The 17,268-nt window shown below is 47.2% G+C and overlaps 3 protein-coding genes across 3 annotated transcripts; all 3 read left to right on the forward strand.

The window, feature by feature from the left end:
* Positions 1–4,145: 4,145 nt before the first annotated feature.
* On the forward strand, positions 4,146–8,864 carry BDV38DRAFT_272855 (uncharacterized protein; the record flags this gene model as incomplete). The annotated part of the gene is made up of 4 exons (XM_032057565.1): positions 4,146–4,601; positions 4,656–7,604; positions 7,669–7,898; positions 7,949–8,864. The coding sequence occupies 4 exons, from the start codon at positions 4,146–4,148 to the stop codon at positions 8,862–8,864; spliced, it is 4,551 nt and encodes a 1,516-aa protein (XP_031911386.1).
* Positions 8,865–9,957: 1,093 nt separating this feature from the next.
* On the forward strand, positions 9,958–16,793 carry BDV38DRAFT_140652 (putative tRNA-splicing endonuclease). Its single transcript, XM_032051425.1, has 2 exons — positions 9,958–16,434; positions 16,498–16,793. Exon 1 carries the CDS (start codon positions 10,285–10,287, stop codon positions 16,324–16,326), a length of 6,042 nt encoding a protein of 2,013 aa, XP_031911387.1. The 5' UTR covers positions 9,958–10,284; the 3' UTR covers positions 16,327–16,434; positions 16,498–16,793.
* BDV38DRAFT_140703 (uncharacterized protein) lies at positions 16,428–17,069 on the forward strand. Its single transcript, XM_032051427.1, has one exon. It carries the CDS (start codon positions 16,529–16,531, stop codon positions 16,940–16,942), a length of 414 nt encoding a protein of 137 aa, XP_031911388.1. The 5' UTR covers positions 16,428–16,528; the 3' UTR covers positions 16,943–17,069.
* Positions 17,070–17,268: the final 199 nt, after the last annotated feature.

A 17,268-nucleotide genomic window follows, 5' to 3' on the forward strand; every position in this document is an offset into this window, starting at 1 on the left:
TTCCACTAGGTCATACAGGTTAGTTTTGTTATACGATCATCTCCGTATGTGAGACGCACTATCTATCACACCTTCAAACCAACTTTCTAACACTACTGACCTTCGCGCCTACCCTGGTTGTTTGGCCATTCTCAGTGGCCTTCCCTTTCCTCGTTGTGTGGGTATGTATATATATCTTTGTTTAACATGGGGCCCCTTTATAGGTATTTGTAGTAGCAAGTATATGTCTCTTATTCACAATCCTCGAGCTGCCCAACATGATGGCGAATCAGAACCACTAAAGAAATGCCATAACTAATTAATCGTACGGAAAGTCTTATATTACTTTAGTTGGACTCACTTGGTATAGTATCGATACCTAAGGTTATATGTTAGACCTGCTCCTCAAGCGAGATATATATAGCCCTCTAATGCTACCCAGCTGCTGTACCACGTCCTCAACTACCCCGAAAGTTTTCAGCAACTTAATATTATAGCTATACGAAGACAGGAAAACAAATGGTCATGAGTATCATGCTAGTCTTACGCTTAGCACTGGATGTTGATAAAAACAAGCGATGGACTTCTATGTGTATAGAAATTCATGTACATACAACGAATAAACCTCACTGGGCGTCAACTTTCTTCTCTATTGAAGTAATCTAAAATCTTGGAAAAGGACATCATGTGTATGTTTACAGAATTATGCCATTAGGAAGAGACAAGTATAATAGGTTCATCGATGAGGCATGACCGAGCGGTCTCCAGTATACAGATAAACTATACAGAGTAGAGGATGTTTTAATGCCCCTTGCGCGGAACGAGACTTTATACTGAGACGCTATCGTCCAATTCTTTGACTTTTAGTCAGTCCATATCTCATTTTGATCCACTGAACAGGGAAGGAGTGGAATTGTGACAGAGCTGAACTTTGATAATAAGGTATAGGCTTGGCATCTAATTACAGACAAAAATTATATAGAACTAGCAGATAAAGTACCACGGACAACGGGAAGGGGTAAAAAAAAAAGGGTTTCCCTAAGGGTGATTTCCGATCAACGCAAAGTTCGATAATCGTGATCTTTTGGGCAATAGTTACTCAGTATTCAAAGCCAATTACTGCTTTTGGTGGAATTAGTCCCTTTAGGAGCTTCATCCCGACGCCCTACGTAACCTTAAGTCCCCCACTTTGCCAAAAGAACATTTCAATTCTCAGGATACCTTTTTGGTAATTACTGCAGGCTTCATTTGTTTGTGCTGCGACAGTAAGGTAGGGAATAGATAGAATACTACTAATAGAGTAGGAGTAGCGCTTTAGGTTACATTGCTGCCTAAGGTATGGAGAACCTGCTCGGAACACCTACGGGGTACAGATACTTGCAGTCGACTTTGTCTGGCCTAATAGTGCACTGCCCCCCCTTTAAGCTGTGGATTGCTTATCGAGCCTGAAATTTTCCACCTGTCTTCTGTATCGGGAAAAGTTTAGGGGTGAGAGAAAAGTGCAGATCTGGCTTACTGTACACTGTACACTTTGTTCCCCACAACAGTTCGCGGCCGATCTGACTGACTGATGCAAATCCATTACACCCAACGACTCGAGATTCAGGATCCACCATTCAAAGGAAATACTTGAGGAATGATTATGTTTATGTAGATCAACGCATGCTCAGCTGATTTTTGCTTATAATAAGCATCAGATGAGAATATTATTATGGCTTTCAGGTTTCTAAGAAAACCAGTTGTACGATTGGAAGACGGATGTAAAGTGAGCAACAGAGACTGTACTCCGTATGTATCCATGTATGTGCATATCATATGCTGGACTGACGTAGGCTCATTTTGCAAATTGTGATTTGCAGCGTACAGTGTACAGTACGGGTCATGGGATACTGCATGCATAAAACCGGTAGGCGGTGCGTATTGCCAAATATAGACAGCAAATGGACAGATACCCTATACGGGGGGGGTGAAAGTAAATTCCGACTGTTTGATACCACACCGCGTGAGAATTACCTAGTTACTGACAGGAGCATTCCCTCGCGTAGAGGCTTCCTTTTGCTCCGTACCACAGACTGAGTTTATCGGAACGATTTCAAGAACAGTTGGCGGGCGATCATTTCATCGGCTCACGTAACGAGCCAAAATCCACCGCAGCTACGCGCAAGATGGAGTCACACCATACTAGATTCAGCAGTTAGCTTATAAAGGCCAAGACGGGAAAAGGAGAGGGGTGAAGGCAGAAAGATGGAAAAAGGGGTAAAGGAAAACATAGAATCATAGAATTGCGACCATCCCCCTATACTAATATATGGTTATATCTTTGATGCACAAATGAGATATGGATAGCCGTTAGTATAATTCTGGGCTTATGCACTGTCCATGTAGGTATACAGTTTTTCCTGACGCCAGAGCTACAAAGAGTTAGGGCATGTGGAATGTATGGCCCCGAGTACAGATGATGTCTCATGGCCTGTGGATAAGTTACGGAGAAAGCATGTGCCGTCCGAGACGGCCTTTAGCCTGTTTCAGGCCCCATTCTCCGAAAAAGCCCCCCCCATATCTAAAGTGGGTGACATGTTCTGTTCCATGGAAGCTGCACTATTTTGCATACCATCTCATTTTGCAGGATGGGGTATAATTTCGCATACGAAAACCTCACTGCCACTTCTGAGTACGTAGTCAGCTCATACCTACAATCGAGGGGGCTGATTATGGGTCACTAGTATTCCAATATTCCGTATAGATTTCTTTAAAGGTGTCCCACCCTTTTTTTTTTTTTTTTTTTTTTTGGGGATATGTGTAATTGTTGTACGGAGTACAATAAAAATTATGATAGGACAATGTCAGATATGCACTGCCTAAGTTCGTATAACACAGCCTTACAACCCTTATCCTTGTTCCTCTTTTATTTCTTATTTTATTTTATTTCTTTCCTTGTTTCCGCATTTCTCCCTAACGGACAAGTTGTCCATATCGGAGGTCCGATTTAACCGTGCGGGATGGACTCGGTACCTAGAGTAGTAGTATGCGGGTATTGGCAATATGTCATAAATCACTTTTAAGTCCTCCGTTTTCCGTAGGCCCTTAAGAATATAATGGCCTAGATGTTGCTTTAAAAGCACTCGCCTCTTCCGAAAGCCGAATCCCGTATCGGAGGGTGCTTGCCACCGGGTGTTAAAAAGTTTGGGAGGAGAACCAAAGTATCGTTGCTTACAGTCCATGGCGAGGCTGGCATCACTGGATGCCCATGCCGAACTCGTGGTAGGTATTGGTACATTCTGCTGGTAAATTACCGTAATTATGACGGCAATATCTAGATCCCTTTATACGTCAGTCTGCTTTTTGCGATAGCTAAGCTATATATCGAGTCGATATTAGAGAAGAGATTGAAAATGGAACTGAACAAGAAATTGAGGGAATATAATCTCATTGTACACCATAGTAGAAATTGTATGCAAATGCTTATGTAGATGAAACACTCATGGAAAATTTGGCATCACTAAAGGTACCACCGTGATGATCATTGTCATCTTAATAATTTAAAACTTACGCGTTCTCTGGTTCGAACTTTACCATACCGGACTGGAAACAATGTCCATGCCGCTGATCCCGCAGAAGCTACAGCGTATTGGATTGGTAATATACCCTCCTCGTTCCCGGGGCTTCCCAGAGGGAGAGAGGGATTGGCAGAAACACTGTCCCTAAGCCTCTTGACTTACTTTTCCCTCTCACACTTTCCCCTCTGGAGGATCGATCCTCATCGCCAAAGATTTCTTTAGCACTTTTGGATCCTGTGTATCACTTCTTCTATGTTAGATGCATGGCCCGTGGCGGGTAACCCATCTTTCTCCCCTCCCCCGTTCGTTCGCCCTCTTCCTTGCTCCCATTACACTGCTTTAGACTGCTGGTAACTCCACCAAATCTACCCGCTTCACTTGAGCGCCTCACAGCTGAGATCTTTTACCACGCTGTCAATCGCGATATAATTGACAAAATTTCTCTCACTGTCTAACCTTCCCGCTCTTCTCCGCGCAGAAACAAACGAAGAATTCGCGAACTGGCTGCGGTATTGTCTGTGGCTCCTTGGAGCGGATGCTCGCCCTCCACCTTTTAAGTACATAACGGCCACACATTGTATGCCCTGTCGAGGGCTAGAAGTAGCCTAAATGGCTTCCAATCATCTAGCGCCGCCGGAGAATGACTTACCTGGGGGTGAAATCCAGGAAGTGAGCAGCAATATTTCCAAACCGACTAAACGACAACGATGGGCGACGCAGCGAGTTCAAGGCGCCGGAGGTGTGCGGAAACGCGTCTCTATCATGGATCGCTTTAACAAACGCTCGGAGATGAAGAACGAGAAGCGCAAGTCTACATCTAGCAATCTTCCTACTGCAGAGAACCCGAATGCTGAAGGCGATGCGGAAGCCAGCAATCGAAGAGTATACTTTAACATCCCTATCCCTGAGTCGGAAAGAGATGAGGATGGTCACCCCAAGGCATATTACCCCAGGAATAAAATTCGGACTGCGAAATATACACCATTGACTTTCGTCCCGAAGAATATATGGCTCCAATTCCATAACATTGCTAATATCTATTTCTTGTTCATCATTATTCTCGGGGTACGTATCATCGGTCTTACGCCGAAGGTGTCTATGACTAACAGCCAAGTTTAGTTCTTCTCTATTTTCGGTGTCGATACTCCTGCCCTTAACACGGTTCCCTTGATCGTCATCGTGGTAGTTACATCCATCAAAGATGCTATTGAGGATTGGCGACGTACAGTAGTTGATAACGAAGTCAATAATTCACCGGTCTACCGCTTGATCGACTGGAACAATGTGAATTCAGTCGAAGACAACGTCTCTCTGTGGCGTCGATTTAAGAAAGCCTGTACCCGGGCGACTATATGGACATACAGAACGATCAAGGGCTTGGCCCAGAAGAACAAGAAGCAGCATGATCCCGAGGAAGCTGATAGGCGTGCGTCTTTTATGACCACAGTGACCCCCCGTGCATCTGTGTATTCTCAACGAGGCGACGGCGGCTTGGCAGACGAGGCTATTCAAATGACACCCGTTCCTTCGCCGACTCCCGAAGCGCGCCCGGATTGGACACACGCAGTTGACGAGAATAGCCAATATCTGCATCCGGACAAAGCTCGAGACAGTGTCGCGCTGCCCGCTTATACTGCTACTCCCCCGAAAAAAGGTGGGAGTGTTGTGGACACGTCCAAGCAGATAGTTGGAAAGGCCAGGTTTAAGCGCGATTATTGGAAGAATGTCCAAGTGGGAGATTATGTTCGACTATACAACGGAGATCCTGTTCCAGCCGATGTCGTGGTGTTATCAACGTCCGATCCTGATGGTGCATGTTACGTGGAGACGAAGAGCTTGGATGGCGAAACTAACCTCAAAGTCCGCCAAGCCCTCCATTGTGGTCGGCAGGTCAGACATGCCAGAGATTGCGAGAGGGCGGAGTTTGTGATCGATAGTGAGCCACCGCACCCCAACTTGTACGCCTATAACGGTGCGCTACGCTGGGACCAGCGTGATCCCGACTTCCCGGAGGCACCTCGAAAGGAAATGATTGAGCCCATCACAATCAACAATATACTCCTCCGTGGTTGCTCTTTGCGTAACACCGAATGGGCCCTTGGCGTTGTCCTTTTCACTGGTGACGAGACGAAAATTATGCTGAACTCAGGTGTGACACCCAGTAAAAGGGCCCGCCTTGCTAAGGACCTCAATTGGAACGTCATATACAACTTCATTATCTTGTTCTTCATGTGCCTCATTTCCGGTATCGTCAACGGTGTTGCGTGGTCCTCGACCGACAGGTCTCTCAATTATTTCGACTTGGAATCCTATGGGAGCACTCCAGCGGTCACTGGTATTATCACCTTTTGGGTCGCCCTCATCTTATTCCAAAACTTGGTTCCGATTTCACTCTATATTTCTCTTGAAATCGTTCGCACAATCCAGGCTGTCTTCATTCACAGTGACATCTTCATGTACTACGAGAAGCTGCAGATTTACTGTGTGCCAAAGTCTTGGAACATTTCAGACGATGTTGGACAAATTGAGTACATTTTCTCAGACAAGACAGGCACGCTCACTCAGAATGTCATGGACTTCAAGAAATGCACTGTTAATGGGATCTCGTACGGCGAAGCGTTCACCGAAGCTCAGGTTGGCATGGTACGGCGAGAGGGAGGAGATGCTGATGCTGTTGCTGCTAGGGAACGGGAGAGGATTGCTCAAGATACGACTAAGATGCTCGAGTTGTTACGCAAGATGCATGATAACCCCTATTTGCATGACGAGAGTTTGACTTTCGTATCATCGAATTATGTGGCAGACTTGGGAGGCCAGTCAGGTGATGCCCAGAGGAAGGCCACGGAACATTTTATGCTCGCCCTTGCGGTATGTCATACCGTAATCACCGAGCATACACCTGGAGATCCTCCACAGATCGAGTTTAAAGCACAGTCGCCCGACGAGGCGGCTTTAGTGGGCACAGCTCGAGACTGTGGCTTCACTCTTCTGGGAAGATCAGGTGACGACCTCGTTTTGAACGTCATGGGGGAAGAGCGGACATACACCGTGCTCAACACTCTAGAATTCAACTCGTCAAGAAAGCGAATGAGCGCGATCATCCGCATGCCTGACGGTCACATACGACTCTTCTGCAAGGGTGCTGATAGCATCATTTACTCGCGCTTGGCCCCAGGGAAGCAACAGGAACTCCGAAAGAAGACAGCAGAGCACCTTGAAATGTTCGCTCGTGAAGGTTTGCGGACTTTGTGTGTCGCAGATCGCGTGCTCAGCGAGGAAGAATACAGGGCATGGAGCAAGGAGCACGACATTGCCGCTGCTGCGCTCACCGACCGTGAGGAAAAACTTGAGGAGGTCTCCAGTAACATCGAACAAGAACTCATGCTCATCGGAGGAACTGCTATTGAGGATAGACTCCAGGATGGTGTTCCAGATACCATTTCTCTGTTAGCGGATGCTGGTATCAAGCTGTGGGTCTTGACAGGCGATAAGGTGGAGACTGCCATCAACATCGGGTTCTCGTGCAACCTTTTGGATAACGATATGGAATTGATTGTCTTCAACATCCCAGGCAATGAGTCGCACCGTGCAGCGCAAGAACTTGACCAACAGTTGCATAGGTTTGGACTGACCGGATCTGATGAAGAGCTTCTCGCTGCCCGCCAGGACCATACGCCACCAGAACCAACACACGCCGTAGTTATTGATGGTGAGACGCTCAAGCTGATGCTCGATGATGAACTAAAGCAGAAATTTTTGCTATTGTGTAAACAGTGCAAATCTGTTCTTTGCTGTCGAGTCAGTCCTGCACAGAAAGCTGCAGTCGTACGCATGGTCAAGAATGGCCTTGATATTATGGCTCTCTCTATTGGCGATGGTGCCAATGATGTTGCCATGATCCAGGAGGCCGATGTCGGTGTTGGTATCATCGGTGAAGAAGGCCGACAGGCAGCCATGTCCTCTGATTATGCTATTGGTCAATTTCGGTTCCTTCAGCGTCTTATCCTTGTCCATGGAAGATGGTCTTACCGCCGCATGGCGGAGACCATTGCAAACTTCTTCTACAAGGTATGTCTTCTATCATTTGCTTGTCATCCTACCTATTGGGGCCCGGCTAACAACAACTTTCTAGAACTTAGTATGGACAATTGCACTCTTCTGGTATTCGATTTACAACGACTTTGATGGCTCCTACCTCTTTGACTATACATATATTGTCCTGGTCAACGTGGCGTTTACATCACTTCCCGTGATTTTCATGGGTATCTTTGACCAGGACGTCGACGACAAAATCTCTTTGGCTGTTCCCCAACTGTACATGCGAGGCATAGAGCGAAAGGAATGGTCTCAACTCAAATTCTGGTAGGCTGTCCAACTGACCATTCCTTCTAGTCAGTACTAACATGCCCTAGGTTGTACATGGCTGATGGCCTTTACCAGTCCCTCATTTGTTTCTTCATGCCATATCTTTTGTACAGCCGGGCGACCTTCCAAACCTCCAATGGGCTGGATATCGCCGACCGGACTCGTATGGGTGTCCTCGTCGCCACGAGCGCGGTCATTGCCAGCAATACTTACATCATGCTGAATTCGTATCGGTGGGATTGGTTGACAGTATTGATCAATGTTATCAGTACACTCCTGATCTTCCTTTGGACTGGTATCTACTCGTCGGTTGATGCTTCGGCTCAGTTCTATAAGTCCGGAGCCCAGGTCTATGGAACTTTGTCTTTCTGGGTTGTACTACTTCTTACCGTCACGATATGCCTCCTTCCTCGTTTTACTTTCAAGGCCTTCCAGAAGGTGTTTTTCCCCCTAGATGTGGACATCATTCGGGAGCAGGTCACTCAGGGCAAATTTAAGTTCTTGGATCAGTATGAGGCGTTTGTACCGCCCAAGGCAGCTAGCGCTGCGGCTTCAGGTCAGTTGTTGAGTGATGAATCGGCTGCTTCTTCGGATTTGGGAAAACCAATGCAACCCAGTATGAAACAGGATCCTTTTTCCGACGACCAGCAGATATATACGCCTTCCGTTGCACCAACGTCGCGTACCCATCAGACGCACAACCACCGCAGTCAAAATGGCAGTAATGGGACAAATTATGCATCCAGCCTCGATACGAACCAATTTTATCATGCTCAGCCTGTGGACTATGTCCGCGGCTCGACCGAACGGACGCGGCATTCCTTTGATAGAGTCCGACATGATTTCGAAGCGAACAACGAGCTAACGCGAGTGGAGACGGGACTTACAAGTGGCGCTCAAGAGCCTCAAAGTCCTCATAGTCCACTGAAAGCCCCTTACGATCCTCCATCGCATTCGTCATAAACTATATTTATCCATCCTATACTATACTATATACACTCGATGTTTCTCACGACCCTTTGTCGGTTTCTTGTCGATGCATCTGTTTCGTTCTGTTTGTGGTTTTGTATGACGAGTAATCTCCTTGTTTTCTTGGAGCCCCGCTATTTATTCCCCCATAGAAGGCGTTCGGTATACATATCTGGGTGGTTCGGCGCGAATATTTTCTACTGAAGCTTTACTGCGTTCAATCTTTTGACTTCCCCTTTTTATCTACTTTGTGGCGTAAGGCCTGTGTTTTTCTTGTACAAAAGCCTTATTTTCGTGTGTGTGAATACGCTTTTCTTCCTTCGCTACCCTTTTCTTTTCCCTTCCTCACTTATAATCTTGACTGTTTTCACAAAAGATCTGATCAAAGGACAACCTTGAGCGCTCTTGAAGGAATGAGGTATGTGTGGTGGCGGGTTTTATGGATTTTACGTTTTCTATTGAAGGCTGTCAATATAAATGTCCCTCAGAGAAGTAGAGAGTTCATTCGAAAGCAGTCATCCGTCATGTAGACACCTCAGCAGCATTCGGCAGGACAGGATGCGGACGATGTAAAGAAATGAGATTAATCTGAATTAGGTGTAGCGCACAAAAGCTCAGGTGGAGGATAGGCGCGTCCTCGCGCGTAAAGTGGATGATAGGCGTTTTGACCGCCTTCTACATTAACCAATAGCCAGGAACGAAGGTGCGGCACTGATTTACTCCGTTGTATTGCATGCCTTCTGCCGATGGGCTTTTTCATTTCTCTTTACACTTGAGTCTCTTTGTGTTGTTGCTTCCTTGAGGGCATGTGTAAGCACATTGTTTTTTGAATTTTTATAAAGATTGTGTTAATGCACATCATTCCCCCGACTTCCCTTTATCCTTCCTTTCACACTGTGACGTGGTGGCGTGCAGAGCGGAAAAGCAAAGCCTTTTGTATCATCTCTTAAGTGCCTAGTTGCCACAACCATGCTTATATAGCCCACCGTGAAAGAGGATCTTTGAAGCCCTGGTCGATCCAGTGAGATAGCTCTGTGAGACTTTGCATTCTAGATTTGAGCATAGTAGCCAATTTCTGTCTATTTGGCCAGGGAATGCTCCATGCTCTGTTGTTTACCGCAGCGACACACCACAGCTGGATTATCGGATCGTAACCATGGAGTTTATGGATATTGTTGGGTGAGTCGCTAAGTTGTGCAGCTTGCAGCTGTCACCGTTTATTACAGTAGTTAAGCGTCAATCTGTTTGCAGAGAGCTACAAGCCCTTCCTGACAACGTCCACCTATTATGCCCGCGACAACATGATGACGACCACGCACGCTACGACGAAACTGATCAGGTGGACGAATCGGGGAAGAACATAGCAGAACTGGTGGCAGAGGCGGCAGCTCGCAGGGAAAAATTCCTGTCATGCATGCGCATATTGGCGTACAACGAAGAGGGGGTTGAAGAGCTGCAAAACTGGATTTGGAGGAAGTTGGACGACACCCTCGAGAAATGCGATCTCTGTATCAAACAGTACTATACGGGAAAGATTTGGTTGATGGAGCAACTGAAAGAAAACTACGATGATGAAGATATCGAAAAGTTTTCCCGGATGATTGACGAATCCGATATAAAGAGGATAACGAGGAATTTGACCACTGCAACAACGAAATTGAAAGAGGTACCACCCCAGGAAATTGGGCTTCATGTGTTGGACCGGGCTTCTTTGCTATCCATCTTTGAGAGCTTGAGTTGTGATGCTATGCTTCGCAATGACAGTCTTCTCCAGCAATACTTCGACGAGCCATTTAGGCTTATTCAGACGAAGCGTAGTCTAAAAGTTTCGGACTATATCCCGGCTGTCTCCCGTTTCTTGTTTGACCCCAATCAGAGTCGCAGCTTTTGGGCTATCCAGGCTTGGATGCGGTATTCCCGACCTCCCAGCGACACAGAATTTGATTGGGCAATCAAAGAAGGGCTTTTGGGCGCACTTAGGTCAGCTTCTCAACAGCCGGTTCAGGTCGCTGCCATCCAGCGACTATGGCGTGGAATGCAGCTTGTGGTGAAAAGGCTAGATAAAGACCAGATTACTCATCATCTGCGAGCCCTCGAAATTGACCCTTGCCGTCTTTCGGTGGAGCACATCGGGATACAGTCTCCTGGCCTGCGCTTTATCTTGAATACGATTCAGATATTTTTGGAAAAGGCACCTGGAGACTTCTGGGATGCGATGCAGACCATATCGCCTCAAGCTATCATTGAGCTTGTGTTCTACAATCCCCAGCTGGATGCATTCTTGATGCAAGCCACCGATGGCGAGCCCTATGAAAAGTCCGCTATGAAAGATATGTTGTCGTGGATTAATCCATTTATGTCATCACTGAAGGGCCCCCATCAACCGTCAGCATGCAGGTCCCTAGTTTACCAGCTTCTTGATCGGCTACAAGACTCGCGCCTGCCTAACTTGGCCAGGTATCATTGCTTTCACATCGGCTTGTCAAGCTTACTCTATACACTTCGCAGTTTCACCGACCATGAATCTTCGAGGGGCTCTGTAGCGCGAATTGTTCTATCTGAGACCATGGAAGTTGTGAGTGCAAACATCGCTAGAATTCTTGAACCTCCCAAGTTTGAGGTTGAACAGGGACGTCAGCGCGAAATATCAGCGCTGTGCATGGATGTCATTCGTAATACACTCGCTCTGGAGTGTCAATCTCTCAAGAGCGATTATGAGGTCATCTTACGGTATAATACCCTTCAGCATGGTGTAAGCACGTATTCAGCTCCAATTTGGGACGCTGTTGTAAAACACCTTCATGAAGACAATCTGGCCCTTTCAACATCTGCTCTTCTCGGTATATTACCGCTGGTCGGTTTGGAGAAATTCCCCACAAAGGGAGGAGCCAGTCAGGAGAAGACTCACTTCAACATGATCTACGGCCATCTTACTCATCTGTCATGCTTAATAATTGAGCGTCTTGCAGATTTCAATCCGGAGCACCTTGACGAGCTCTTTAAAAGTCAAGATACTAGTAGTGCTCTGATCTCCGCACTTTTTGCAGCTGATCTGAACACCTATCAAGCCGCAGTGGATCTCATAAAAAATGTCAGTGGACAGTCTGCTCGAAGGGATGCCATTTCCCATCTTTTACAGTCTTTCTTTACTACGACTATGTACGGGCTCAGCTGGTCTTTTCGACGTATATCGAACATGAAAACATTTGCTTCTGCCCCGAGGATGATTCATACAGGAACGGACATTGTGGATATCCTTTGCGACAGCCAGGCTGGTATGCTCAGAACTCGCAAACTCGCAGATCGCCGAGAGATTCTTTCTCTTCAGAAGCTGTGGGAATACCTGTGGCAAGCCTTGACCACGATATTTGACGAAACTGAATCGTGGCATCTCAGAGGCAATGACAGGATGGTGATGCTAGAATTCTGTCGCGATAGTATCCAGTTCGCCGATCTTCTCTTCGATCAGTACGGTGTCTTTCTGAGTGCCGTTGTCGACGCGGACCCCAGTCAAGAGACCTCTGCCCGCGAGAATTTCCTCAAGTCTCCAACGGCGACTATGAGTACAATGGTCAAATGGCTACGACTGAAGGATGAGTATTTGGCTACTACTCTAGTTGGACTTGTTGCCAAGCTCCTTCGCCGTCTTGGGGAGCTCAGCGTTACCACCGTGAAAGAGGATGCTCTAGATTATATTGAGGGTGTCGCAGTCAAGTCTACCGTCAAGACTATGCTGACGTTACGGGAGAAGGCAGAACTTGTTAGAGCTTTGGAAGCTTATTACAAGAAGCCTGTTGTTACTGCTTCGACTGCTAGTCTAAAGAAACAGAGCTCGATCACAGCATTTGCTAGACCGGCCGAGCTTTCAGCTACTCCCAGCCCATCAAGAACACCGGACGAGTTCGACGACAATGTTCCAGATGATGTCCTCTTGCAATTATCTCGGTCTGTTGAACTAAACAAGGAAAGAGTCGCTGCCGAAGCGAAGAAGAGGGCTGAGAAAGCAGCAAAGGCTCTTCCAGCGATTCCCAGGCCCGCCCCGGCGCCTTTGAAGTCTAATGTAACCGTCCAGGCTTTCCGTGAGAAACGAGAAAGAGAGCGAGAGGCTAAAAAGAAGCGTGATATGGCCGAGCTTGCACGTTTGAAGAAGAGTCTTCCGGCGACTGGAGTTGCTGAACAAACCGCTGAACAAGGCTCTGGGCTGACTGGAATTGGAGTTAAAGGCAAGGATCATAGGCCTGCTGATAGTATGATGGTGTCATCGGGGTCAGAGTCTGAATCGGAGAGTGAGGATGAACTCGACAGAGAGCTTTTCGGCCCGAAAGGTGGATCTAAACCTGACGCCGTTAGGGCCTATGAAGAAAGCAAGAGACTGTCACTCAAACAGCAGGGTCCTGTCAAGAAGATCAAGCAAGTGCGTTCTGCAAAGGATATGCGCGCACGATTGGCTCCAGACCTCTCTTCACTACATCGGACCATATTGTCTTGGGACTTTTTTGCTAACGGCGATCTTCCGCCGAACTCGGGCCGTACTGATTACAGTTTGATATCCAACACATTCAGAGACCCTATTGATTACCAGAAAACTTTCGAGCCTCTTTTGATACTGGAAGCATGGCAAGGTTTCCAGTCCTCGAAAGAAGAGGGAAATTTCAAACCATTCGAGGTTAAGGTCGCGACACGACTGTCGGTGGACTCTTTCGTGGAAGTTAGCACGGTTATGCCAGCGCTTGAGGTCAAGGACTATGGGCTTGGCGAAGCAGACATTGTCTTGCTTTCAAAGGCAAACTCACCGACTAATAATCCGTCTGCTCCGCATTGTCTTGCTCGTATTGCGGGAATAAATAAAAAGAAGGGAACCGTAGAGATTGCCTATAGAGTTAACCCTGGTAACTCATTTATCAACGCCCTTGCACCAGGATCAGAGATCTGGGGTGCCAAGGTTACATCCTTAACCCCTCTCGAGCGTGAATATGGTGCTCTTATGGCCTTGCAATATTATGATCTTTGCGAGGAGGTCGTGAAAGCCAAGCCGTCCCCAATCCTGAATTATTCGGAAGCAACCTTGGGCCCAATTGCTGAGAATTACAACGTCAACCCCGCCCAGGCAAAGGCTATCAAGTCCGCTCTGGACAATGATGCTTTCACCCTCATTCAAGGTCCTCCGGGATCTGGAAAAACAAAGACAATTGTTGCTCTTGTGGGAGCTCTCCTGAGTGGCGTACTTGGCAACCAGGGTGTCACCATCTCGCGGCCAACAGGTGTCGGGAACATCAAACCTCCCCCAAGGACAACTACTTCAAAGAAGCTGCTTGTGTGCGCCCCTAGCAATGCCGCCGTTGATGAATTGGTCATGAGATTCAAAACAGGTGTCAAGACAATTCAGGGTCGCCATGAAAAGCTATCCGTCATTCGACTTGGAAGGAGCGATGCCATAAATACCAATGTCCTTGATGTGACCCTAGACGAACTAGTGAATGCAAGATTGAGCCAAACATCACGCAAAGACTCGGGCGAAAGGGATCTACAGAAGATTTATATGGAGCACAAAGCAGCTGACACTGCTTTCAAAGAAACTCGTTCCAAGTTGGACCAATGCAGAGCCCAGGGCTTACCTGTTCCTGCAGAACTAGAACGCGAGTTTGAGCTGCTTAAGAAGAAGAAGACTGCATTGAGTCAAGAGATCGATAATGCCCGCGACAAAAACCATTCAGCGGCCCGTGATGCTGACTTAACCCGGCGGAAAATACAGCAGGAGATCATTGATGGGGCTCATGTTATCTGTGCCACTCTCAGTGGTAGTGGTCACGAGATGTTCCAGAACCTAAGCATTGAGTTCGAAACAGTTGTCATTGACGAAGCTGCGCAATCGATTGAACTGAGTGCTCTAATCCCGCTAAAATATGGATGTTCCAAATGTATCCTTGTCGGAGATCCAAAACAATTACCGCCCACTGTCCTGTCCAAAGTCGCTTCGAAATTCCAATATGAGCAGAGTCTGTTCGTCCGGATGCAGTCCAATCACCCTAGGGATGTCCACCTGCTGGATATCCAATACCGTATGCATCCGGAAATCAGTGCATACCCGCGCAATGCCTTCTATGATGGTAAGCTGCAAGACGGTCCTGACATGGCACGGCTTCGCGCTCGTCCCTGGCATCAGAGCGAGCTTCTTAGCCCATATCGGTTCTTTGATGTACAGGGTCTTCACCAAAGTGCTGCAAGGGGTCACTCATTGGTCAATATGGCGGAACTTCGAGTAGCCATGCAATTATATGAGCGGTTGGTCTCGGATTTCCAAGGCTTTGACTTCTCTGGTAAAATCGGCATCATTACCCCGTATAAAGGCCAACTAAGAGAGTTGAAAACTCATTTTGCCGCGAAATATGGAAATGCAATCTTTAGCATGATTGATTTCAACACTACAGATGCCTTCCAAGGAAGGGAGAGTGAGGTTATCATATTTTCGTGCGTTAGAGCCTCCAACAAAGGAATTGGTTTCTTGTCCGACATTCGCCGTATGAACGTCGGTTTGACGCGTGCCAAGTCCTCACTTTGGGTTCTAGGGAATTCGCAGTCCCTGGTGCAGGGCGAGTTCTGGAATAGCCTTATAAAAGACGCTCGCCGTCGGAGTGTCTACACTGATGGTGATGTTCTGAAAATCCTTCAGCGGCCCCAGTTTACTGGCTACAGGAATGTTGACATGCTGGATGCTGATGCAGCAGAGTCAACAAAGCCTTCTCCCGGCACACCAACCGATCCTGCTTCTCGGTCGTCCTCATCCTCTCGTGACAATCTCCCAACAGATCCTACGGGTGCGTCCAACAAGAATGACCCTTATGTCTCCCCACCTGAGGGACCGTCAGGGGGTGCCAGCGGCTTGGATGATAACCGCATGTGTGGTTATTGTGGCAATTTCTCTCACATGACTCATAATTGCGACAACATCGATGCGAAGGAAGCAGCTCGAGGCAACTGCTACAGGTGTGGGCAGCCCGGACATACGCGTGCAGTTTGTACATCAGAGCGTTGTCTGGAGTGCGGCGAGGCTGGACACGTTGCTCGTGACTGCAAGTCCACGAGAATTTTATCAAAGCAAGAGAAACAAAGAATTTCGCGAGAGGAATATCATCATACGCAAATGCAAAAGCAGAGAGCAGACCGCCAACGGGCCAGGCAACTTGGAGGGCACGACCCCAAAGTACCTGTTATCCAGGTTACGTCTGGTCCCAACGATAAAAAGTCCGAGCAACCCAAAACAGATAGCAGCAAAGGCGCAGCTAAGCGCAAACGCACAAATTCCCCCTCTTCTGACGCCGCGAAGCCTCCAAAGCGAAAATCAGATCAAAACGTGCCACCAACAGCCCCTAAGAACCCACGACGAAAAATCGATGCTAATGTTCCGCTGAACACGGAGGTTGGCCATTCCTTCCAACTTCATAATGAACTCTGCTGATTAGTCTCGCAGGATCTAGTGAAACCGTCACGAGATGGACCGGCTTATGCGCCTATCAGCCAGAATAAGCCTCCCAGCGGCCCACGGGCGGATGCAGGTCCAGCAAATGTATGTGTTTTATCTCTACTATGGATAGCTTGGCAACTGCTTGCTAACTTCACTCTTATATAGCATCCACAGCGGCCTCCCCAGCGGCCAGGGAATGGGGCCAGGCCCCCTCCGCCGATGCGGAAGAAGAAAACAGTCGATCCGTTCATCCGACCGAAACGGAGATAGGCTGTGGAATGGATGTAGCATATATTCCGGTGCATCTCATATCACCCGGCTGCCATGCTTTATTGTTATCGTTCTACAGAAGACATGTGATATGCGAAGATATCACATTGATCTACAGATCTACAAGACAACACGGTCCTACTTCTCTGACATGCATATGAGCGTCTCCATCTTCCCCCCTTTTGTTCTTATAGTATTTTCGCTTCTACTCTCTCTTGATTCATACCCAAGCCTTGTGTTGTCACCTTTTTATTTTTCCGTCTTGTTGGTCACCGGGCGACAAAGAGTTACGCTGAGAATAAGATATCTTTGTCGGGATTTCAGGCTTGGGGTTCTCTAATATATCCTGAAAAGCATTGCGTGGCGTTGGGTTGTATTTTTATTTAAAATTTTGCACTGAGACAGGATATGGACTACAGAGGCTTGGAGAATCTTCATTCGGTGAGTATACCCTTAGATACAGGTGAGCTGGGAGGGTTGATTCCAATACTGCATGATTATTTTGGTTCCAGGTGCATAGGTTGAAAACTGAGTATTGTAATTAGAATAAATTATCATTGTGAATAGTCTCAATACCGGGAGGCTCTTTTCCTAATGATGTATTTAAATCAACGGATAATCTCATTCGGTACCCTTTGGTTCATGCATCTCATGCTAAGTATTGTC

Source organism: Aspergillus pseudotamarii (genome assembly GCF_009193445.1).
Source record: "Aspergillus pseudotamarii strain CBS 117625 unplaced genomic scaffold BDV38scaffold_44, whole genome shotgun sequence".
In the NCBI taxonomy this organism is placed as follows: domain Eukaryota; kingdom Fungi; phylum Ascomycota; class Eurotiomycetes; order Eurotiales; family Aspergillaceae; genus Aspergillus; species Aspergillus pseudotamarii.